This window comes from Oncorhynchus keta, chromosome 35 (assembly GCF_023373465.1).
Source record: "Oncorhynchus keta strain PuntledgeMale-10-30-2019 chromosome 35, Oket_V2, whole genome shotgun sequence".
NCBI lineage: Eukaryota > Metazoa > Chordata > Actinopteri > Salmoniformes > Salmonidae > Oncorhynchus > Oncorhynchus keta.
In genome coordinates this window covers 60,508,624-60,534,636 of record NC_068455.1, presented here as the reverse complement: position 1 = coordinate 60,534,636, position 26,013 = coordinate 60,508,624, and the positions used below count along the sequence as shown (strand labels likewise).

The following is a 26,013-nucleotide window of genomic DNA, read 5'->3' as shown; positions in this document are numbered from 1 at the left end:
TCATCATGTGGCAAATTACAATTTGCCTTTTGAAAGTCTAAATCTTGAAAACATGATTGTTGACATGCAAAACATTTTGGGACTGTATCAACTGTGGACTTATGAAAAAAATATATTGTTTTTGAGTGGATTATTCCTTTAATCTGGATTTTGTTCCATGGTGCCAATAACATTACATATGGTATTAAACTGCCCCAGAATCACATTAAGGCAATTGCGGCTTAGCATGGGTTTATCTAGCTTGGCTAGAAAGCAGTTCAAATGCTTTCACCATTCGTTTCCAGGTGTTCAATATTCCAGGGGCCTTTGATGGGAAAAGGTGATGCTTATCTGTGACAGAGCGTCAAGAGCTGCGCAGTTCCTGTGACATCTCGGCCTCCGCCGCCTTTTAGTTAATCAAATAAGACAGACTGGGGATATGCCACACAGTGTTGGCTGTCTCTATGCAATGTTGTTGGTCAAAAAGGGTTTTATTTTTAAGGTTATGTGTTGGGAACCTAGGGCAGGATTGAATCCGTAATGCAGAAGTAGGGTGGAAGATTCGCCTTATAGCTCAATTGAAATTGAAAAGCAATGGTCCCATGTTCGCGGAGAATGCATTCACTGTAAATGCTGCATGTCTGCTCAATCGGAAATTACATTTTAATTTGAACTCAAATCTTCGGCAATATGGATTGAATCCAGCCCCTAGGCTATAGATAGACCACAATATACGCTGTACTGTATGTATTTTTTTTGATGTGAGAGACAAAAAATATGGGTATTTTTCATAAAGAAACTATAAAACAATGGTATATAGCACAAGACATTGTGAAGTACAGTATCAGATCGTTTGTATCAGACATCTTGAATTAAAAGATTAATATTCACCAATTTGTGCCAATAATGTCAGTCTTGTCTGATTTTAATGCTATTGATGTCTGTAAGCAGGAAGTTGCCCTGGGAAACTTTGTGTACGATGATGTCATCTTGCTAGGTCTACCTTGATGATAATGATGTCATCTTACTGGGCCTAAATTTAAGCAGGGAACATTAAAATATCTGAAGTGAAAAACTATTCAGTCAACTCTCTTTGGGGATGCCAAACGTCAAGTTAGTGTAACCCCGCGGGTCGGGGGATCTGTCATACCTGCTAAATGAGTGGTGGCCCTCTTGCTCTCCAGACCACGTTCCGTCTCGGTAGCGCACCGTCTGGGGACTCCATCTCTTCCCATAAATGAACAAAGCCTTGAGTGAGCTCTTCATCAGTGTGGACCTTCCTTTGTCAAGTGTTTAGTCAGTTAATTACCTGAGGGACCAGTCCATCTGGTGACCAATAAGCATATCATTTGCCTGCCTGTTTCCCTGCAGGGGTTTGGGGCCAACACAGTGACTTTTAGATGGGGTAATTGGTGAGCATGACACTAGCACCTGTGTTGGACCATGCAACATCTTCCAAGAGAATCATGAGTACTATGAAAAACCGACCTTTATGTGGGACTCTAGAAATATGGGTATTAATCAAATGTTATAGTTGCTTTGTAGTCAGCTGTCAAGGTCATGCTAAAAACCACAAAGCTGGTTGAATAAGTGTATGCAATTGAGGTATAGACAAAACAACCCTTAATTCTTTTACATGTTTGATGATCCCTCATCCATCTGAAAGAGTTGGATGGAATTAGTAATATGGTACAGGAGGTTACAATGTTACAGTAGGATCAGCTAAACAAAGAATCTCAGTACATGGATCTTTAATCCTGACACGATTCCTCCAAGTAGTGCTTAGTTGTGAGTCATGAACCTAATAACAGTGGCTTGATGGGCAGGTTTCATTGGAAAACGTGCAGCTGCAGTTAACAGTTTAGATACATTCTGACTGCTGAACTCAGAAAACACTGTCAGCCTCAGTAAGACCACAAGATGGTGGAATGTCAGTAGAATTCGAGAGTGCACACTGGCAACATTTGCTGTACTGTACATGTCACCACGACGGTCTAAACAAAGTTGTTGTGTGTATTAATCATGTTTCATCTCTCATGGGCCCTGTGATGTATAACACGTGCTAAACCCGTTTTTTATCCACATAAATAACAGCACAAGTATGTAGAAGACACAGCACAATGGTTGTGTTAACATTTGTGTGTGGACCAACTCTCCATTGTAATCACAAAAATAGCAGTTGTATCACAAGTTTACATAAACTCGTTTTTCAACCACTCCACAAATGTCTTGTTAACTATAGCTTTGGCAAGTCGGTTAGGACATCTACTTTGTGCATAACACAAGTCATTTTTCCAGCAATTGTTTGCAGACAGATTATTTCATTTATAATTCACTGTATCACAATGCCAGTGGGTCAGAAGTTTACGTACACTAAGTTGACTGTGCCTTTAAACAGCTTGGAAAATTCCAGAAAATGATGCCATGGCTTTAGAAGCTTCTGATAGGATAGTTGACATAATTTGATCTCTGGATGTATTTCAAGGCCTACCTTCAAACTCAGTGCCTCTTTGTTTGACACCATGGAAGAATCAAAATAAATCAGCCAAGATTCCAGAAAAAAACTTGTAGAGGAACGACGCAGCTAACTTAGTTAGTCTTGTGAGATAGCTAGCTATGCTGGTTGTTAGCTTGCATAACGGATGTGTGAAATTATAGAGAACACTTAATGTTTTGTGGATATTTACATTTACAGTGGGTGAGGTCCATTCCTGACAGGCTGATCAGATTAAATTTTAGCCTCAGAGGTTGATAAATCAAGATGCTGCCTTGTAGGCTGTTTCATGTGTACGGTTCCTTGCAGACAGCCTACAAGGCAGGATCCGGATTTATCAGCCTCTGAGGCTGCTACTGAATCTGATCAGCCTGTCAGGAATGGAGCTCATCCACTCTGTAAATGTAAAACATGAAGCATCCCTTACAATTATACACATTAGTTTTGCAAGCTAACAACCAGCATTGATAACAGAACGAATTATCTAGATAGCTCGCTCACAAGACTAGCCCAGTTAGGGGTGTTGTTTCTTGCATGCCCTTGGCTGTGGTTTTGGGGGTGGAAGACAGCCTGGGAGACAGGGCTGCCTGTCAGACATCATTCAGGGCTTAAATGCCCCACGAGGGCTTAGCTTCCCCCACAAGCTCTTAGCTCAAGGTAAGGGACATTTAGCTTGCTAAGATTCTAATTTATAAACTGATAATGAGCTCCAAATACAAATGAAAGCATGATGTTAGCATATAATGTACCATCCTTTAGTGTAGCAATTAATCAATAAAGTACACACTGATCCACAGTGGGTTCTGCTGCCTCAGCCATACTATCAATACGTGCACTCTTATAGAGTTTATTTTGTGATCTTGACAAAACAATTTTTTTATATAGTGATCATGAAATGTAAGTTGTGATCGACATAAGGGAATTATTTATTTTATTCATACAGTATTCAGATCCCTTCCCTTTTCCCATATTTTGTTACGTTACAGACTTATTCTAAAATTAATTAAATTAGTGCAAAAAGGTTTTTCATGTTTTTTTTTGCAAATGTATAAAAATATAAAACAACTTAAATATGTTATTTACATAAGTATTCAGACCCTTGCTATGACACTCGAAATTGAGCTCAGGTGCATCCTGTTTCCATTGATCATCCTTGAAATGTTTCTACAACTTGGAGTACACCTGTGGTAAATTCAATTGATTGGACATGATTTGGAAATGCACACACCTGTCTATTTAAGGTACCACAGTTGACAGTGCATGTCAGAGAAAAAACCAAGCCATGAGGTCAAAGGAATTGTCTGTAGAGCTCCTAGACAAGATTGTGTCGAGGCACAGATCTGGGGAAGGGTATCAAACATTTCCGCAGCATTGAAAGTCCCCAAGAACACAGTGGCCTCCATCATTCTTAAATGGAAGAAGTTTGGAACCACCAAGACTCTTCCTAGAGCTGGCTGCCCGGCCAAATTCCGCAATCGGGGGAGAAGGGCCTTGGTCAGGGAGGTGACCAAGAACCCGATGGTCACTCTGACAGAGCTCCAGAGTTTTGTGGAGATGGGAGAACCTTCCAGAAGGACAACCATCTCTGCAGCACCCCAACAATCAGGCCTTTATGGTAGAGTGGCCAGACTGAAGCCACTCCTCAAGCCAGCTTGGAGTTTTCCAAAAGGCACCGAAAGACTCAAGACCATGAGAACCTAGATTCTCTGGTCTGATGAAGCCAAGATTGAACTCTTTGGCCTGAATGCCAAGCTTCATGTCTGGAGGATCAAACATCAAACACGACCAACATCTCTGAAGAGACCTGAAAATAGCTGTGCAGTGACACAACCCACTCAACCTGACAGAGCTTTAGAGGATCTGCAGAGAACGGGAGAATCTTCCCAAATACAGGTGGGCCAAGCTTGTAGCGTCATACCCAAGATTTGAGGCTGTAAATCGCTGCCTAAGGAGCTTCAACAAAGTACTGAGGAAAGGGTCTGAATACTTATGTATATGTAATATTTCTGTTTTTTTATATACATTTTCAAAAATGTATTAAAACATTTGTACATTGAAGGGGATGGGGAACTCTTTAATCAATTTTAGAACAAGGCTGTAACGTAACAAAATGTGGAAAAAGTCTGAATACTTTGAATGTACTATGTCCTCTCTGGACTACCGTAGTAGCCTGCTGAATTTGGAAATGAACTTTTCTTTCATTTTAATTTCAACACAAATGAAAATGTGGCACTGACTTACCCATTGATTGATGCTTCATCATCTCAATGAAGCGTTTGGCGTTCAACTAGCCACGTGCGACATGCATGCGCATTTACAAGCCTGCTGGAGTTAGTGGAAGGCAGACAAGCAATATCCACCATCGTAGTACAGATGAAGCCTGAGCTGGAAGGGAAGCTAGCTTTAGAAAATCCTGAATAGATTAACTTTCTTCGTAGTGTACCCCTCTGGAGAAAGGAGACATTATTGGTACACACCCTTTGTTTACATGTTGTCCACATCTCCTCCATGCAGTAGATGGCAGCAGAGCTTCGGGTTTCCAAGCCTCCATTGCTAAACCTTTTGTGCTCCATATATCAAAACTCAGCTTCCCATTTACTCTTACAATACAATGTATAACTTCATATAGGGTGTTCAATTGCATTTACCCTAATCTCTCATGGACAGATGTATCCATAAAATACAATAGTTTACGTAAGATTTTGTTTTTCAGAGATCACATTTACCCCAAGTAGGCTTTTTATTTACATTAATGATGTAATGAGAATAACTTAAGTGGGAATTTCATGGTTTAAAATAAAACATGTATACAATGCTATGGTTAAATAAAATGGTTTATTAAACAATTTTTAATCAAAAATTAAATCAAATGTTATAAAAGCAGTTTTGTACAAATAATGGCTCCTATTTCAACTCTTCTCGACATAGAAAAATAGAAAAGGCACTGTGCAGTGAAGTCTGCCGAGCAATATATAAAACATATGACAACAGAAATAATCATAAATATAACTTTTTACAGCATCACTAGCCAATGTGATCATCTCTGGGGGTCAAGCACAATACCTGTGGAAAAGCAGGCCTTTCTACCTCATTAAGACACTCTTAAAATCCATTACTCAATCCATCCTTGAGGTTTCGGCTTAAGATTAGATAAACCAACAGACCTCGGTCAAATTCATATGTCAAATACTTACCAGTTTGAGGTGGGCTTGATTTAGCTTGGAGTTTGGACTTTTGGAACAAATGCTATTGGTTCAATTGTATGGGGAAAACTAAATGAAACACACCTAAAGTATTTGACACATGTATTTGACGCAGGAGTAGAAGACAAATATATAGAAGCATGGTTTGACCTAACATACCTTTAACATACTACCCAGTATGGACAGGAGCAACATTAAAAAGAGCAGACAAATAAGCTTATATCTAGAAAGGAGTGATTGCGATCCGAACTAGGAATAGAAAAACGTATAAAACACAGCAGCGAATGTTTATGAAAATTTGCGATTCTTATTGGACAAGTCTGGTTAGTTCCTCCCCACTTCGGCAATTTGCTTCCTAGTGAATACACAGTTGAAAGGCAGATAACATACTGTGCCAGTGCCAATGAATTGAGACGTTGCTCTCCTAACAATCACTAAACTCGCATTCAACCTCTGACTAGAACAGATTCACCCAACACCTCGGTGGCCACATAAGGGGACCCTTGGGATCCATTTTAAAGTAGTGCTCCTACGAACCATGACTATTGGACTTTATTGGGGTTAAAACATCTCCCCCCCAAAAAAGGTAACATTTACACTAACTCTAATGCAAGAGTAGCAATGTTTTTTGATGACATCATTAATTAATCAAACAGACCGGAGCCACGCATCAGGCTGTCACGCCATCACGGAATAATGCGACCAACAACAACAGTTTAAACAATCTGTGGCAGCCTAACACCATCACTATCAGCAATAGCCTAGCGATAAGTGACACATCAAAAGGTGTCAGGAGCCCCCAATCATAACCAAAAACACAACCATTAAATGTACAACTATTACTTCCTATTGCAAACATTTTATCACGTTAAGCACACAAAGTAACCAGTGATCTAAAGTTTAAATGCAACAATGTTTCACAGGCATATTTTCAAAGTGATATCTAACAACACGCGTGCTGCAAAAACAGTGACACTCACCAAACTATGAAAATGTGAAACTTAACATCTTCTTAAAAAGTTCATATTGAAGGGTGATGTTAAAAAAAATAGAAAAAACATCCTCCTCGTTAACAGTTGTGGCTGCAGCCGCTGCACACCGCAACAAAAGCTAGCTAGACCGTGGGAGAACTAGGCTACTGCTCATACTATCAGGAGTGAAGTGTCTAGGCCTTTGAAAAAGCGGAAGTTTAAAACAATACTGTAAAAACGGTCCTACCCAGTCAAAATATGATTAGTTGTCTTCCCTGTCACTGTTGAATGGCAGATGTCTAGTTTCTGAGGGCCTAACCATGGCTGGCTTAGCTAGCAAAAAAAATCCACATTTAGTATTTTTTTCTCTTCATTGTTAAACGTTCCCTTTCCAACACAAACTGAAGAGATGAAATCAGAATATCATTTAAATGATAGAAATATAATCATTTTTAAAATGCAAAATAATAAATCATTTTATAAATCTTTAGGAATCCTTAGGGCTTCTCGTCTTCCCCAACTGGCTCTTACAAAAACAATGGGTGAGTGTACACTAGGGCTGTGACGATCATGGAATTTACGATGACGGCAATTGGCCAGCCAAATAACCGCAGTCTCTGTAATAACATTAGAACAGCAAAAATAATCATTTTTTAGATGCACATTTTCTCCGCTCCTGACTGCATGTGCTGCCATATACATATAATGCATAGAACAGGTGTCTCCATTCTAGTCAATTATCGCATAATGGGTGGACTGGAGGCGAGTGTACACAGCAGAGAAGGAAGGTGAAGTGAGAAATCCCACTTTCACATGTTTTGTTTTAAATGGAAGTCAATGAATTAAGTAGACCAGACCCAGATGCTATTGCATTGGTGTCTATGGGAGAGCCACCCCCTTAAGTATACAGGAACTGATAAAAATAAATCTATGGTAAATGGCTCGAGTGAACGATCTTCATTCATCCACAATCTTTGCGCAAAGTAGGAAGTAAAGATATATTATATTCAACCTAGAGTACCCATCAATATGTGTTGTGATTTGTTGATTCAACTCACATTACAAAATACATTTCATTGCATGAGTCACATTTGAATGAACAATCTACATAACCATTGAAAATATTGCATCACAATACCAGGCAGCCATTGAGTTTACCCATGAGTTTACCAGTCAAATTGCCAGGATTAGAGGTTCCAAGCCTGGTCTATTCATTCTGGTGCATAGGCACCACCTTGCTTGTTTCAGCAAGGAGCAACCAAGTTTCATCACGTTGTTAAGAGTCCATATTACCACAGAAAGGGACTCAACTGCACGAATGCCCAGCCTTCAGTCTGTTTGCAAATGTATATATTTTTTACTGTTATGACAGATATTTTATTTTCATGACAGTCTTAATCCATAATCGTTGGTCACATAGTTAAACGGTAATTGTGCCAGCCCTAGTGTCCACAAACTGAAAAAAATCTTATTCCATGAATGAATGAATCCACACTGAAGACTAAAACTAAAAACCTGCTCAAAGCTTATCTACCTCACCCTGCATTGTCACATAGGCAGAAGTAGCACAGTAACCGTATAACGCTGAAATTAGCATAATTCCAGAAAGAAATACAAGCATTCCATCAATTATCTGCGTAAATTGTAAATGGGTTAGAGATGGGTTATTGTCATTGTTACGGGTATTTTATTTGATAATCTCTTAAGGGGAAAAAGTGACTTCGTGGGAGACATTCTGTGATTCAACTCAGTGGATGACCTTGGAAGTAAGTTCGAGGAGGTCCCTGCGTAGACCAATATCCATCCCAGGTTTAGATCCTTTTTCGGTAGTTTTTGAGGCTTTCTACTGTGCAAATCCACAATTACTGCTGTTGCCATCTAGTGGCCACAATCACAATGGTACTAAGATTGTTCTGCAGAAAGACTGTTCTGCGGGGTGGCGCAAGACTCCTGTGACTACTGCTGAACTGAAAAGTACTCTTCAGACTAGTTGTTACTGCCTTTGGGAGTTACCAATCTCTTTGGCGTTCCAGATTCATGTTGGACTTCTGATATGAGATCTGTACAAATAAGCATCACCATAAGAAGGTTTCAAAACTTGTAGGAGGAGATGATTGTTTTAACTGTGGCTTTCGTACCAGGCCCTTCAACAGGAGTCTCTATCATAGAAACCCATGTTCATCAAGTCCTTTGGGTGTTACAGGATTCCATTTTGCAGTATGTTTACTGGTGGAGTAACCTGCAAAAGACCAGAGACATAGATTAGAACACAAAGAAAACACTATCCACCACACTAATAGACTTTAATGAAAGTTCTGGTCCTTTTGGTAACATTTATTGATGACGAACAAATCTATAGCAGGAACATGCTTTTACTTTGGTCATAATAAACAAATGGTGAAGTGGGTATGACCACAAACAATTAGGGCTCCAAGTGTTTTCCACATCCTGTGGCAAATTATCTACAGACAATTCCATTTACCTGATTCAGGCCGGTTCTTGGGGAGCTCTGCAGGGTGGGCCTCAGGGATGGGGAGCCACCCATCTCCCAGGTCGCTCTCACCAGACACCGCGTGTTGTTCCCCATCTTTAGTGTCCCTGTATAAGGTGGACCTCTGGTGGTACTTGGCCCGGTATGTGTCCGTCATACAGTTGTCCACGGAGAAGTATGTGGTGGGGAGGACCATGGGGAGAACCATCCCCCGTGTGATCGGGGAGTCTAGGCCATCTATGTCATCTCCTGGCCTTGGGCTGGGAAACCTCTCCTCTCCACTCTCACTGGCCGACAGATCGTTCCGGTCCTGGTCCGACGAGCCTGACTTGGAGCTTGCATCAGACGAGAGCTTGTGCTCAGAGGGCGTCTTGATCCACCTGTGGAGGGTGGTGTGGGAGAGGGACAGGATCGGACCATTTTTGCTCTCGTTCCGGGGGCTCGTCCGGGAGGGCTCTTGGAGCTGGTAAGAGCGGAAACCCGACTGGTCTGTCGATCGGTGGGCGTAAGTCTTTGGGGGGAGAGGCGGGGCTAGGTTTTGGTAATGGAGTTGGGGGGAGGGTTCTCTGGGGACCAGTGGCCTGGTCTCTTCCTGTTCGGAGAAGGGCCCGGCGAGGTTGTCGGAGCTGTTCCACTCTGAGCTGGTCTTGGCCAGGTATGGGGGAAAGGGGCTGACCAGGCTGGGGCTGCCATCGACATTATCCTCCTGCTCGTCATCCATACCGTCCCTCCTCTCCAGAATTCCAGGCGTATATCGGAAGGCTCGTCTTCTGTTGCAGGGAGAAGAAAAAAAACACATCAATTAAACAGTCTATCCAGAATAAGATTGCATACTTTGTCACTAGCATCAGTACCTGTACTTCAAAATGGGTGAATAGCAGAGACCAATCTTCGGAATCTTTACTCTATATCCAGTTTACAGATCAAATAATCAAAAGAAACAACCCTTTCACTAAGTAATACAATAACCATGCTTTACCTTTGTAATCTTGGACTCAATTTGAGGAGATGTGTATCTTGCAGGTCCGGAGACTTTGTTGGGTGTTCACCTGGAAGATAATAATAAGTTCATTTGATTTTGTAGATTGCTACTAATTTGCTACAGCTACACAAACAAGACTGCCCTATTCTGAATCAAGTACTCAAAATTACTTTTCAAAATACATTTTTAACCCTTAACCTCACTGACACAACCCCAAAAAATGTCTGACTCTGCTGCGATCCCATGTTTGAACAGACTCACAGTATTTTCCTGCCTGCCTCTAGCACAGACATGTTACCTAACTTGGTTGTGGGCCTAGCCCGGTGCTGGGGGAGGACACATCAAAGTAGAGGCAGTCTGGTAGAGTGCCTTCGGGCCCCATGTACCACTGTCTGATCCGGCATGAGCGAGGCCAAGGCCCCTCAGAGAAAGCTAAAGTCCAAAGCCCAGGCCAATCTGCTAGCCTTTAGGCTAATGATACTAATCCTTGCTAATGCAAAGTGAGGACTTCAACCCAGTGGGGAGATGGGGACAGGGGGAAAGGGTCGTACCCTTAACCGAGGGGGGTGGGGATGTGACAGGCAGAGGGTGTCCAGCATCTGGACTTTCTGCACCTGGCAGATTTAGGCCCCAGTGGCAGAGCCTGACCCAGTGAGCTATGTCAACAAAGCAAGTGACAAGCAGATTAAATAGGGAGCCATCAGTGGTAGTGGGACAGTTGCAGAGAAGGGCATGACCACGAATAAAATAAACTAGGGCAAGAAAGTCAGGGCGTGCATGTTTACCTTTCATGTCAATGCAAAGAGACGTGCGTCAATATAACCTCTAAGGCCCTTGGACTCTCACAGGAAGTGTGGCTAAAAGTTTATGGTTGAAAAATGTGCATCATTTTATAAGGCTTAGACTGTCTGTGATGTGTAAACATACTCGGCGTTCACCCTCTCACCTTTACCTTTATTTTGTGCTCTCCGCAGGAGCATTGCTGGCTAAAACCCTTCAGCTGGCATGCATTTATTACGCTGGGATCTGACTTTTTTTTCTCCCTCTCAACACTGCGTGCGTTTATGTCGCTAAGTTCGTCGTTTTAAATTTTGGCACGCAACCATAACAATATCAATACGAAAACAAAGTGGGTTGCAGTTTACAGCCCTCCACTACATTGCTTCTTACTGTAGCAAATCCTCTCTTCTTTACAGTCGGCTGTTGCCGAGAGAACCAGGGAGACTGGGGAGAATAGCTGTTGTGTAACAAAGAGCAAGGCAGCTGCGGCTCTCCGGTTAGAGAAATGCCTCTAACCAGATCCCAAAATGGTTCAGACACCGGCAATTCGATTACCATAAAATCAATGGTTGAATAATCTCTTAAGTGGTTAACGGCAGAGTTGGGGTCACTCCGATAGTTGTAAAACTATAAGCATTAGACACCAACAACTTCAGAGGTGATGCATACCTCTGTAATACGGTGCATTAATAAAGTAATGTGGTATTGTTCCATCTCTTCGCACTTACGGGCACAACAAGTTCAACAGTATAGTTCAGAAACTGTGTGGCTAACGCTGCCATAAGAAACAACATGGATAAGCTTGTGTCCCTATGGAAAAATACATATTTCCACACAACGAGAATGCATATTTTGAATATGCTTCTTTGGTTCAACACTGTAAAAATAAATGTGTTTTACTGGATGAATCCAAAAGAGCACACTTTGAAACCCAGTTATGCCAGGTGTACACTACTTTCAAAATCCTAACATCGCTGAGCCGCTCACATTTAACGACCGTCTTTCCTGTAGTTTTCTTTTGGTCTTGCCAACGTAGTGGTGCCCACACTAAACGATCTGGTACAAATGGGTGTCACACACTCCAAGATTCTTCACTTGGTCGTGAGGATTCTCCATACCACGCTCTCTTGCGAAAACAATGTGATGATGTCATTAGATTGTTAACGTAGCTAGAACGAGCTGTGGCCCTAGTGAACAATAACAAGAATAACATCTTCCTGAATCATTATAATTCAATTTTTTTCAGAGTGAATACAATTGCACTAAAATTGTTTATTTTTTGTATTATTTTATTGATATTTTTTGTATGTTTGAGTATTTTCTTGTTAATACCTGTGGTTTGTTTTGTTAGACATGTTTGATGTAGCAATGTAAGTTGATTTTTGGATTATGAATACTATATATATATATATATATATATATATTTTTTTTTTTTAAATGTAATTATTATTATTTTTTAAACAAAACAAGCTGTGGCTCAAAGCAGCCTCAAATGTTTTCAGTCAGACATTCACGCTTGCCATACAGAGTTTAAATATCTAGCCAACATTTTGAACTGAATAACATTGCTTGTGAACGCGTACTAGTAGTAGTCGTCGCTCCTGCTCGAGAGTAGGCAACGACATCGTCTCCGATCTCAAAAATCGGTTTGGGACAGCCAAATCAGGGCCAAAATCATGTAGTGTACACCCAGCTTTACTCTCTTTGATAGAATATGGCCTCTGGTGTTTGTGTACATAATATTTAGTGTTCCAGCTGTGATTTTTTTATACGAAGATACTGTTTCTGTGGACCAAAATCACTGATGCCACTGATCCCATTTCAGTGAATGGGACTATCCTGAGCAGCCGAAAGGACACCTGTCAATCAAATCAACATCTTACTAATCACATTGTTTCAGAACTCTATGAACCTAGCTCAGCGTCTATATAGGAGCCTCAGGTTACTTACCAAATATCTCACGTGGTGTCACAAACTCAAACCTCTCCCCGTTATGAAAAATTATAAAACCAAGAATTTAAGAGCTTTTTGAACATCTTAAATAGCTGTGTTGAAGCAACTAAATTAAACAACTTCAGATGTTTCAATTTCAAGATTGCCGAGTCAAGATTTGTAGAGCTCAGGGTTTTCTGCTGATCTGCAGTCCTTCAAATTCCTTGACATCAATCATACTTGCATTCACACTACCTATTCAGTTTTCGTGCAAATCAATTATGGGGAGGAGAAAAAGAGAACCATGGCAAAAAATGTAAAGCCTTTTGACAAGTTTAAACTCGATCTGATGGTACATCTGAGTAATCAAAGGACCCAAAAGCTGTCGAGAGTATTTATTGACACCTAAAGATAGTTCATTTTCCAGCTTGAAACTAGATGAGACACTGATCAGAGGGATCTAACTCAAGCTGGTGTGGATGGCAGGGATCCAAAGATATCAGATCTCACAAGCGACTGACCTTTCACGTTGCTTAAATTCACACTTTTAAATTAAATCGATCAGTCTGTGCATTAATCGATGAGTTCTCTAGGGGTGTCAACTCCACATTTACTTAGGCAGACAGTTTGTTAAAATGCTGACAATTTAACCATTTATTCATTTCAAAGTCATTACGAATTTCATAAATACAATAGTTATTAACCCCAATGCCTGTTCATATTGTTGAATATTGAAAATATTCACCCTTTTTTTATTAAATCGTCTCATCACTCAACATAATCCACCCACTCGGTATGGCTTATGGGAGTGCTGATAGGATCCCAGTCTGAGAACATCAAGCAGAAAGGTGGAATAGAAATTTGGACTCTATCCCAGGGCATTAACACAAAGTTTAACACATCAGTCACAGGCTTGTTAAGTGGTGTCAATGGGCTTTCTAAGCCTGGGAGCATTACAACCCAGCTCCCAACTTGCTGAGTCATAGGTTTCGTCCCAAATGCCACCCTATTACCTAAATATTCCACTATATTTGAACGGGGCCCATAGAGCTCTGGTCAAAAGTAGTGCGCAGTGTAGGGAACAGGGTGTCATTTTGGATGCGCGATAGACCAAAGTACAGTAACAACACAGGACTGAGAAAGAAATCCTTCTCGGAAACTGATTTATGTTAATAATTTCCATGAATTTAATATAGATTTATCTATTTACTATCTTCATTAAAATGTGAGTATTAAAAAAAGAGAGATTTGGTAGCTTACATGACTGGATAATTGTTTGAAATTAATATGCAGAAGAGTCCTATTAAGTTTTTGTTGAACATGGAAATGCTTTGGTTGTGCTTGGTTACCCATTGGGAGCCAAAGGCACTCTTCATCTAAACAGGCTGAGGGAGCAGAGCCAAGGCGTGCTCTCAAAAGCAGTGGGCGCGCATACACAAAGGCATGCCTTATGTCTTAGACACACTAATACACGCCACCACAAATGCTTGAACACAATGACGTTAACTTCACTCAGAGGGGTCGGGTTAAACGCGGAAGACACATTTCAGCTGAAGGCATTCAGTTGTACAACTGACTAGGTATCCCCCTTTAATATTTTAAAATTGTTGTTTGCTCAACGTTCTGTCTTTCACAGACAAATTAACACCTACATAGAAATAATTTGTCAGCCTTGATAAATAGAGACAGTTTGTGTCTTGGTGACACTTGGAGGTTGGTGCATGTAGGTGTTCAGTTGGGGTAGTTTGACACTGCACAATATTGCTTTCATTGTGAATGAAACAGGTCAATATTCTAAGTGTTAGCGATGATGTGCTAACACGATAGCAAAACAAGAAATTAGCACGACAGTGTGTGTCTATGCCTCCAGACGAGTGTCTGGGGAACCACAGGAGCCAATCGGAGTAAATCAAGCGAGGGCATGATTTACTGCTTGGATACAGCCGTTTGAAGACGCTGGACTTTCCACCCAGGTCCCAGCAGCCTTGACCTTTCGAAGCCCTCACAGACAGAATGCCTTCTCTAAAGGCATTCTATCCATTTTAGCACCCTGTGGTTAGGCTGGCATCTCGGCAACAAAAACACAATGTAACACTGTCATTTAGGTAGGCAAAGTCTGGACGGCTGTTCCAGAAGTGATCTAGACATAACATCCATATTCTCTACTTTTATGACTACTCTACTTTTGTAGACGTAACATAATATCCAGACAAAACAAAGGTTTGTTGTTTATAAAATGGTGTTTACTATTTATGTCTGTACTGATTCCTGGCCAGCTTTGATCTTAAAAAGTATTTTAGCCTCTAATGGACCTCTGGAATCTGCAGCGCAGCCCGGGCTCACAGCTGAACTCCTGCCAAATTGAATTCAAAAACTTTTGCTGGAGCTTGTCAATACAATTTGCAAATGGCAGGGAGTAGAGGCAACAGCCCTGGCTCAAGTAGGGTGACTCAAATATCGAACACTCAGGTTATCAACAAGTCAGCCTTCCTAAAAAGTTGGCATATAAATAGTTGGAAAATTGGAAAGAAATAGTTGGAAAATTGGAAACATTTTGTTGCAGATTATATATTACCGGAAGCCAAGAACACAGCAATCAAAGTAGTGCCCGAACAATAAAATAAATGGATTCTCTTGTAGGCCTACTGTGTGTGCAATAAGCTAATACAATTGTGAAGGCATTAAAATACGATTTAATTGATCCCCACTGTTTTAAATCAAACTGCTAAAAATGACAGATCCAGAAGAAAAAAAGACCTAAGGTGGATCAGAAATCGCAGCGGTGATAAATACATCAAGGCTTCAAAAGGGTTTGTTTCCTTGCCAGGGAGTGTTTCCACATGGATTGCTCTGCTCTGCACACACAGACGCTCACAGGCCAGACATAAAACACAACCCTTTTCCGCTTCGATTAGTCAGCTCACCAGACTTCCGTAAAAACCAACCCACCATCCCGCTGTTCTAAACACTGATGTTTGAGACCTCGCATTCACCCCATTTGTTGTTATTGAGAAGAAAGGACAAAATAAAAAGGAGGGGAGGGGGAAAAGTGTGGTGCCACAGAAAATGGCATTTTATTTATGTGTGTGTGAATGCCACCTTCTGACAGGCCGGGTCATGGCATTTTCTGCCTGGCTGGGCACAGCTGGGAGGCCCCCCGTGAGCTCGCTCATCATTCCTGCTCTGTAAGGACAAACTCCACGGACAATTCTGAGAATTGGTGACGGGTGTTTAAAAGGGCTGCCGTAGATTGGAGCATTATAAAACAAATCTATTTCTCTCTTGGAATGGATGGTTCAGACAGTGGGAACGTGATGAAAAACAGATACATTATGTGAGAGGTGGCCGAGCGGTGAGCCCCCCCTGCTGCTATTCATATCAACTAATCTCCCTCCATCTCTTCTGGGGGCTAAAATAGCTATTATAACTAGTCGTAAACCTGACTTGTATTTACTCGTTGTTTGTACTAAAAGCTTGTTGCCTTCAATCAGACACAGGAGTTATTGATTAGTTTGTAAGATTTGTTCCACTTCTCTTTGAAACTGGGTGCCTAGGTGTTAAGTGTTAAAAATGACAATGCAAATTAAGGGTTAAGTATTAAAATACCGGATACATTGATATTCACCCTTCTCCTAACCACTTTTCAGGCTAATACATGCATTGTACAGGGCAGAACACATCATATTACTCTCTGTGGACTGCAAAGCACACATTAACTTTGCTCTGGAAAAGGACCGGCACAGCAAATGAGAAACCAATCCCATGTGTACTTGCATAAGAAATCACCACCATTGGGCTCTAACCTTAGCACAACTGATGGGACTATAAATCAAGGAAATTACAGAGTGGTGTTTCTTAATATCGCTAGACTTCATACTGCACAATAAACATCTCGGGGGCAAAACAATTTAACTCCTGAAGCACGTAATGACAAAGATTATCATTCTCTGATAATGACCGCACCAGAGTCTATTTTACCTCTATATCAGACACATTGGGTTAAGCGACTGACAGAAAAGTATATTTCCTACCTATTTCCTACCATCGGAAAGTTTCAGCTGCTCCCCCCCCAAAAAAAATTATTGACTCAAAATTAGCACGGCTGCACTTACCACCATGGAGTGGGATGAAGTTGCCCCTAGATAATGATATTGGGAGTGTGTTGCATTTGCTCCACTAATGGTTAAGGTTTGGATTGGGGGGAGGTGAAGCTGATCCAAGATCTGTACCCAGGGGAAACTTTACCCTGTAGTACTTACCATAGGAGAAGGAGGAGTGCAAGATGTGGGCCTTGGAGTCGTCTCCTCTCCGGTGAGAGAAAGGGTCCCTGAAATACACAAATTGAGTAGGGTCAAACGCTGACGCCACATGACAAAGGCCTTTATATGCATGTCCCTTCGTATGGTGTCTCTCCGCATGCAGGTTTTTCCCCCAACTGACCTTTTAAATAGATTAAGTTGGATCTAAACTGCTAGCGTAAACACGGAAATCCACTTTACCTCACACTACTTTGTTCTGTATCTGATTTATTGTGGAGTAATACGATACTAATCCACAAAAACAGCTTTTTTCTTTTGGTAAATGTATGGCTCACATCCATTGCTCTTCTCGGCTGGTGCATTGATGAATTCGGGAGACTGAGAAAAGTCAATACTTATTGTGCCGCAACAGCAGTGGAGCACTGAATCGTAGGATGCCAATAGAATAGCTACTGTGTTTAGATACCGTTTCACGATCGCCTCTGAGATGATCTATATTAAAGCCTTAGTGAGATTTCACTTACAGATTTGTACATGGATTTCTATATAGTCATTAACAAATCAAAGTTTATTGCTGGTGTACACAGATTTGCATTTGTTATAGCAAGTGCAGGAAAATGCTTATGTTACTAGCTCCAAGAGTGCAATAGAATGTCTAATTTAATACTAGTCATTTCAAGACTCATATAGTCTTAACACTGACTCATCAAAAAACAGATTATTCACTCCAACATATTGAGCAATATATTTATATTGTATACTAATGTTTGTTATATACATCGGGATGAATTAACATATTTAACTATGTTGTTATAATGGAAACACCACTGTGGGATCATCGCCAAACAAGACACCCTGCCGAGACAAATGACGACCCTAGTACAATAACGTTGGTAGAGTCTGCTCCATGTGCACTTACGTAAAAAAATGTATTACTCTATTTTTAGAATGAGTTGTTTTTACCATTTAATTATTCAGAAATTGCAGCGATTTTGACTCTCAGTCGAATCATAACACGAGTGACAAAGAGATTATAGCTGGAGGAAGGCAGCGACAGCGTTTGACTTGGAACTGTTTGACTGAGTGAATACAAGGTGTGTCTATCAACAAACTAGTACTGAATGAAGTTGGATATATGATCTTAGAGAAACAACAACATGAGGCAAAAAAATAACAGTCCTGTTTACCTTGTCAGGTGAACCTCAGGTATGGGCCTCAGCTCTTTGGACATAAAGTTCTCCACCACGGGTGAGTCCAGGTTGGCCGAGCCGTTGCTAAGCCGGTCGCTGCTCTCGTATCCTGACTCTGTCCGCTGGATCCTCCAGTTGTCGCTGCGCACCGTTAGTGTGTTCGCCATCACAGTGGTGCCCTTTGACCTGTCCTTTCCCTCCAACTCCACCGAACTGCGGCTGCCGCCCGTTTCAGGACGCTGCTCATCCTCATAGATGGTCATCAGGCTCTTGGGCTTGTGCTCTTCACGCCCACCCCATGTGAAGTCCCTGTCCATGTCTTTTTCGTTGGGGGGTGACGTCCTCTCCTGGCTAGAAGGTCTCCGGTGGGGGCTGTGCTGCCGGTGCTCGTGACCCCCTCCACCACCACTACCACTAATCACACTATCCACATTTAGCACCTCACGCATGGGCTTCCATGGCCGACTGGGCCTGCTGCTACTACTGCTGCTGCTGGAGCTGGAGTTGTCATTACGGCTGCCCTCCCGGCTGCTGTCTGTGTCATAGCCATTGGAGAGCTGCTCCAGTCTCCGGCTGTAATGACCGCCACCGAAGCCCCTACTGCTGGGAGGGGCTGGATGTACATGGACCCTGGAGTGGGAGCGAGAAGGCCCCTCGTGTGAGGAGGACCTGCCGCCAAAGTAGGGGGTCCTCTCTGTCTTGGTGGGCCCTTTGCCCTGGCTGGCGTACAGGTGCGTATCCAGGTACTGCTTGAAGCCATTCTCCGGAGGGGAGGTGGAGCGTGAGTACCTCTCTGGGATTGGATCTGAATGAAAGGATTTTTTGTTCAAGTGGTTTATGAGGATAGGTGCAGTGTGTGGGTAAATACATTTTGTGGGTACATACATTTTGTAAAGACATTGTCCTAGAGGTGTGTCTGCTACTTAAAAGGACGTGGAAAATATTTTTCTACATGTTTTGCTGTACATGAAGGAATGAATATGAAGGAAAAAACTATCAAGATAAAAAATAAACATGTTTGGCAACATTACGCCAAGGCTTGGCGGAAAAGATGCAAACAAAACCCCATCAATTAATCTGATGCCAAAGTAGGGTGGTAGGAGAGAAGTGGGTGGTTTAATGGTCCAAATAACCTTTTCTGGTTGAGGTCGCTAGGAAAAAGTCACTTTTTTTGCAGGACTAATTCTGATTCCAACATTGCACTCGAGCTGGCATAGTATCCAAACTGCTGCCTGTAATGCCAAATGCCAGTAGATTGTGACACGTTGCCAAGTGCAGCAACTGACTTTCAATGCCATTCCAACCTAAGACACAGGGTTTGCCAAGGAAGACAGCAGGGGCGTAGTGTGGGATGTGAACAATGGGGTCATGGTGAAGTTTACTGTAGGGACATAGAGTACCAGTCAAAAGTTTGGACACACTTACTCATTCAATGGGTTTTCTTTATTTTTACTATTTTCTACATTGTAGAATAGTGAACACAGTGTTAAACAAATCCAAATCTATTTTATATTTGAGATTCTTCAAAGTAGCCACCCTTTGCCATGATGATAGCTTTGCACACTCTTGGCATTCTTTCAACCAGCTTCATGAGGTAGTCACCTGGAATGCATTTCAATTAACAGGAATACGTTGTAAAGTAAATTATTTGGAATTTCTTTCCTTAATGCGTTTGAGCCAATCAGTTGTGTTGTGACAAGGTATGGGTAGAATAAAGCCCTATTTGGTAAAAGGCCAAGTCCATATTTTGGCAATAACAGCTCAAACAAGTAAAGAGAAATGAGCCCATTATTACTTTGAGACATAAAAGTCAGTCAATGTGAAAATGTCAAGAACTATAAAAAAGTTTCTTCAAGTGCAGTCGCAAAATCCATCAAGCGCTATGATGAAACTGGCTCTAATTAGGACTGCATCAGGAAAGGAAGACCCTGAGTTAACTCTGCTGCAGAGGACAAGTTCATTAGAGTTGCCAGCCTCAGATTGCAGCCCAAGTAAATGCTTCAGAGTTCAAGTCACGGACACAACATCAACTGTTCAGAGGAGACCTTCGTGATGGAATTGCTGAAAAGAAACCACTAAGAACACCAACAAGAAGAAGAGACTTGCTTGGGCCAAAAAACATGAGCAATGGACATTAGAATGCTAGAAATCTGTCCTTTGGTCTGGTGAGTCCAAATTTGAGATTTTTGGTTTCAACCGCCGTGACTTTGTGAGACGTAGAGTAGATGAACAGATGATCTCCGCATGTGTGGTTCCCACCGTGAAGCATGGAGGTGGTGTGATGGTGCTTTGCTGGTGATACTGTCAGTGATTTATTTAGAATTTAAGGCACACTTAACAAGCATGGCTACCACAGCATTCTGCAGCGATACGCCATCCCACCTGGTTTGCACTTAGTGGGACTATCATTTGTTTTTCAACAGGACAATGACCCAACACAGCTGCAGGCTGTGTAAGGGCTATTTGACCAAGAAGGAGAGTGATGGTTTAGTAAGATGGCGCCCGAAGAGGATGGCTGACGTTTTACATGCCTGTAACCAATTGTGCTATTTTGATAGTTTTTTTGCATTGTTTGCAACTTATTTTGAAAACTTATTTTGTACATAATGTTGCTGCTACTGTCTCTTATGACCGAAAATAACTTCTGAACTGGGATTACTCACCACGAACTGGAAGAAGCTTTTTCCTTTAACGAGTCCGATGAGAAAGATATACTGCTCTCCCGCGAACAGGTCCAGATTAATTTGCGTGAAGAAAAGACGGAGGAAAAGAGGACGCAGATCAGGCTGCCTTTTGAGAATCCGTAGGCGAACGAGTAAACTCCCACTTCTACTTGCTAACATGCAATCATTGGAAAATACAATTGATGATCTAAGATTATCCTACCAACGGAACATTAAAAACTGTAATATCTTAGGTTTCACCGAGTCGTGGATGAGCAACGGCATGGATAACATAGAGCTGGAGGGATTTTCAATGCACCGGCAGAACAGAGAAGCTACGTCTGGCAAGACGAGGGGTGGGGGTATGTGTCTTTTTGTCAATAACAGCTGGTGTGTGATGTCTAAAATTAAAGAAGTCTCGAGGTATGGCTCGCCTGAGGTAGAGTATCTTATGATAAGCTGTAGACCACACTATCTACCAAGAGAGTTCTCATCTATATTAAGACCACACTCAACTAACTCTGTAAGGCCATAAGCAAACAAGAAAACGCTCACCCAGAAGCGGCGCTACTAGTGGCCGGAGACTTTAACGCAGACAAACTTAAATCAGTTTTGCTACATTTTTACCAGCATGTCACGTGCAACCAGGAGAAAATATATATATATATATATATATAAAAACTCTAGACCACCTTTACTCCACACACAAAGATGCATATAAAGCTCTCCCCCGCCCTCCATTTGGAAAATCGGACAATTATTATATTCTCCGGACTCCTGCTTACAAGCAAAAACTAAAGCAGGAAGTACCAGTGACTCGCTCAATATGAAAGTGGTCAAGATGACGCGGATGCTACGCTAGTTTTGCTAGCACAGACTGGAATATGTTCCAGGATTTATTCAAAGGCATTGAGCAGTATTCCACCTCAGTCATCGGCTTCATCAATAAGTGCATTATCGAATTCATCCTCACAGTGACTGTACGTACATATCCCAACCAGAAGCCATGCATTACAGGCAACATCTGCATCGAGCTAAAAGCTAGAGCTGCTGCCTTCAAGGAGCAGGACACTAATCCGGACGCCTATAAGAAATCCTGCTATGCCCTCAGACGAACCATCAAACAAAGAAAGCATCAATAAAGGATCAAGATTGACACTTGTCGGATGTGGCAGGGCTTGAAAAATATTATGGACTACAAAGGGAAACACAGATGCAAGCTGCTCAGTGACGCGAATCTACCAGACAAGCTAAATGCCTTTCATGCTCACTTCGAGGCAAGCAACACTGAAGCATGCACGAGAGCACCAGCTGTTCTGGATGACTGTGTGATAACGCTGTCGGTAGCCAAGGTGAGCAAGACCTTAAAACAGGTCAACATTCTCAAAGCGGTGGGGCCAGATCGATTACCAGGACGTGTACTCAAAGCATACGCGGACCAAGTGCAAGTGTCTTCACGGACACTTTCAACCTCTCCCCGACGGAGTCTGTAATACCTGCATGTTTCAAGCAGGCCACCATAGTCCATCAAATGGCCACCAGACCATTATATTGACCCCCCCTCCATTTGTTTTGTACACTGCTGCTACTCGCTGTTTATTATCTCTGCATAGTCACTTCACCCCTACCTACATGTACAAATGACCTCTAACCTGTACCCCCGCACACTGACTTGGTACTGGTACCCCCTATATATAGCCTCGTTATTGTGTTACTTTTTATAATTTTTTACTTTTGTTTATTTGGGAAATATTTTCTTAACTCTTCTTGAACTGCACTGTTGGTTAAGGGCTTGTAAGTAAGCATTTCACGGTAAGGTCTACACTTGAAATATTCGGCGCATGTGAGAAATAAAGTTTGATTTGATGGAGTACTGCATTAGATGACCTGGCCTACACAATCACCTGACCTCAACCCAATTAAGATGGTTAGTGGTTGAGTTGGACCGCAGAGTGAAGGAAAAGCAGCCAACAAGTGCTCAGCATATTTGGAAACTCCGTCAAGACTGTTGGAAAACCATTCCAGGTGAAGCTGGTTGAGAGAATGCCAAGAGTGTGCAAAGCTGTCATCAAGGCAAAGGGTGGCTACTTTGAAGAATCTCAAATATAAAATAGATTTAGATTTGTTTAAAACTTTTTGGGTTACTACATGATTCCATGTGTTATTGTATAGTTTTGATGTCTTTACTATTATTCTACAATGTAGAAAATAGTAAAAATTAAGAAAAACCCTTGAATGAGTAGGTGTGTCCAAACTTTTGACTGGTACTGTACGTCTGTAGACAAGAGGAAGGTGTAAATAATGGACGCCGGGAGGCCGTATGTGTCTCTGTGGTGTAGCAGTAGGGGAAGTGACCTAACATTGTGACGTCTGTGAAGATATTATTGATGAATTGTGTGTGTGTGTGTGTGTGTGTGTGTGTGTGTGTGTGTGTGTGTGTGTGTGTGTGTGTGTGTGTGTGTGTGTGTGTGTATTCCCTGCTGGCTGTCCATGACTCCTTGAACTGATGAGTCTGTGGCCTGGAGATGTGCATGATTGAGAGGACAAAGTGTTTGTATGCGTGTGTGGTTGTCTTTCAAGGACACCGAGTCATGCCCGCCACTTTCGAAAGATATGACCGGGGGGCACACGCACACACAAGCTCGATATTTCTATACTGGATGACACTTTTACCCTCGCTGTATCCACAACTAGCAGAGCATGAAGCTACTGTACATACAGTACTACCTCTATCAAATTGTCTTTCGCTTGGGAATATAAAAATAAAATCTAAATAGAAACAATTGACTAGCACTTTTTAATGGAAGAGGATGAAACATTTTTAAGCCCTAAAACCATTACAGGGGACAAAAAGTGTTTGTACCACAAAACAAGGTGTGCAGTATGCAATAGCCCCTGGTATAATTGGTGTAATCGTGGATCCAGCTGGGTCCATGTAACACATTTTGGGCCACATATGTCAAATGAGAAAAAGAGACACTGTTAAAGCTTTACTTGTCAAAAATATGCTCTTCTAATTACCGTCCAACTCTATTAAGTGATGGAGCGCTTGAACAAAGAGTAACAGGAGATGCACTAAGGGACCAGTATTTAACATTTGGGTGATTTTGACTAACAACTGGCCTTCTCGTGATTCCAATGGCTCTGTTGGACGGAGCATTGTTCTTTCAAAATCAGGGTTGTGGGTTTGATTACCCCCATACATACACACACACACACACACACACACACACACACACACACACACACACACACACACACACACACACACACACACGTGTGTGTGTGTATGTTTTATAACTGGAAATCCCTTTGGGTAAAAGTGTCTCCTAAATCACCATAATAATATTCATCAATAACATGACAGGGTGTGTGATCTAGGATTGAGGCCTGCACTGAGTCTCAGGTGTACAGAGAAAGTTATGAGGGGTTATATTCCACAGCGCCTTAGATGTAACCTCTCCTGAGAGATAGAGTCGCTACAGAGATGGATTCTGCTGACGGGGCGTGCGAGAGTTAAACCACCTCGAACATAACTGTTCACATGGCGTGTGTGTGAGACTTGTGTGAGTGTGTGTGCGCCTGTGAGTGGATTTGTGTAAGAGTTTCTGTTAGCTGTGTGTGTGTGTGTGTGTGTGTGTGTGTGAGTGGATTTGTGTAAGAGTTTCTGTTAGTGTGTGTGTGTGTGTGTGTGTGTGTGTGTGTGTGTGTGTGTGTGTGTGTGTGTGGACAGATGGTTTAACTATGGCTGTGATGAAAACACAGCACATTTGTCTTTTAGGGTTGGAAGCTAAAAATCAACACAGTTACACTATGCTAGAGGAAAACTGGGTAATGTGTTCTGGTAACACTAACTCCTATATTTCCTACATAGTGCACTACATTTGACCAAAAACCTGTGTTCATAAATATTGCACTATATCGAGAACAGGGTGCCATTTATGATGAAGCCAATGCCATTTATGATGAAGCCATTGACATCAAGACTTCCTATCGGACCCGAATGCTAACTTTCTTATGCTTCTCTTTTTCCAAGTATGTCCAGTAGCTTTGAGGTCAGCTTTTTAGTGGAGCGCTAGCCTGTTCACGAGCAGCACTAGAGATGGATTTATTTCACTTACGTCAACTATAGTGTCACTTCCAGTCTCGCCATTCATCACGGGCATGACGCTAGCGTCTGTTAGCTTGGTGCATTCAATCACAAAGGGACGTGAGCCTGGTGCTAACAGGGACGCTTGTGGTTGCATGGTGGATTTGGGGGCTAGTTCATTTTCAGTTCCTAGCACCTTGCCCCTAGTTTCTACCCCTTTGGTGTTCAGAGAAATTAAATGACAGGATAGGTGAGAGAAATATGACAGAGGGTTAGAGATTAAAATTTGGGGGGGGGTGATGAGGGCAGGCTTGAACAGATGTCAGAATTCTAATCCTTATCCTGACAATGCTCCCAAACCACCCTGTCTGGTTGATTGTGTAAGGGCCAGTAGAGTGAAATGCTAGTCGTTTGTGTTGGTCAGGTGATTTGATGTTATGTATGTTGATAATGTTGGGTTGCATGTGCATTGTGTACACCGTTGTGTCAAAGGTTATCATATCTTACTTTTTTCTCTCTTAATGTGTGTTTGTGAATGTAAATCTGTGTGTGTGTGTGTATGTGTGTGAGAGAGTGTGCCTGTGCGTCGTTCCACACCTCTGTAGTGGGCATCCTGTCTCCTCCTCTCCATCTTGTCCTGGTCTCTCCTGGAGGGGTGCATCCCCCGGACTTCCACTGCCTTCTGGGCCACTTCTCTGGATATGTCCTTCAGACGGCTCTTAGGATCACTGGTGCCCAGTGTCACTGCAAGACGGGGAGAAAGAAACATTATGTAACACATTCCATTTCAGTCATTTTGAGAAACTGACACAGAGTGACTTAAATTCCAATAGACAAGACCAGGGGCAGAAACACAGCAAAAAGAATGTGTAGCAAGTCAAACACGCAAGTGGGAACTTTCTTTCTCCTTCTAAAGCCAAATACAAGAAGAGAGACAAAACTACAGTAACTTAGGCCACCCCAACTCCCTCTCCATCTT

The 26,013-nt window shown here is 42.0% G+C and overlaps 1 protein-coding gene across 3 annotated transcripts in view; it reads right to left on the bottom strand.

The window, feature by feature from the left end:
• Positions 1–5,289: 5,289 nt before the first annotated feature.
• LOC118368769 (inactive ubiquitin carboxyl-terminal hydrolase 53-like) overlaps positions 5,290–26,013 on the bottom strand; it is a 57,377-nt gene continuing 36,653 nt past the window's right edge. For all 3 annotated transcript variants that reach the window (XM_035753157.2, XM_035753156.2, XM_035753158.2), the window contains 6 exons: positions 25,632–25,778; positions 18,279–19,086; positions 17,092–17,159; positions 10,118–10,187; positions 9,130–9,908; positions 5,290–8,886 (listed from right to left, as the gene is read on the bottom strand). In XM_035753157.2, coding sequence (XP_035609050.1) covers positions 8,810–8,886; positions 9,130–9,908; positions 10,118–10,187; positions 17,092–17,159; positions 18,279–19,086; positions 25,632–25,778 — 1,949 coding nt within the window. In that variant the 3' untranslated portion in view covers positions 5,290–8,809. The remainder of the gene's footprint in view (positions 8,887–9,129; positions 9,909–10,117; positions 10,188–17,091; positions 17,160–18,278; positions 19,087–25,631; positions 25,779–26,013) is intronic.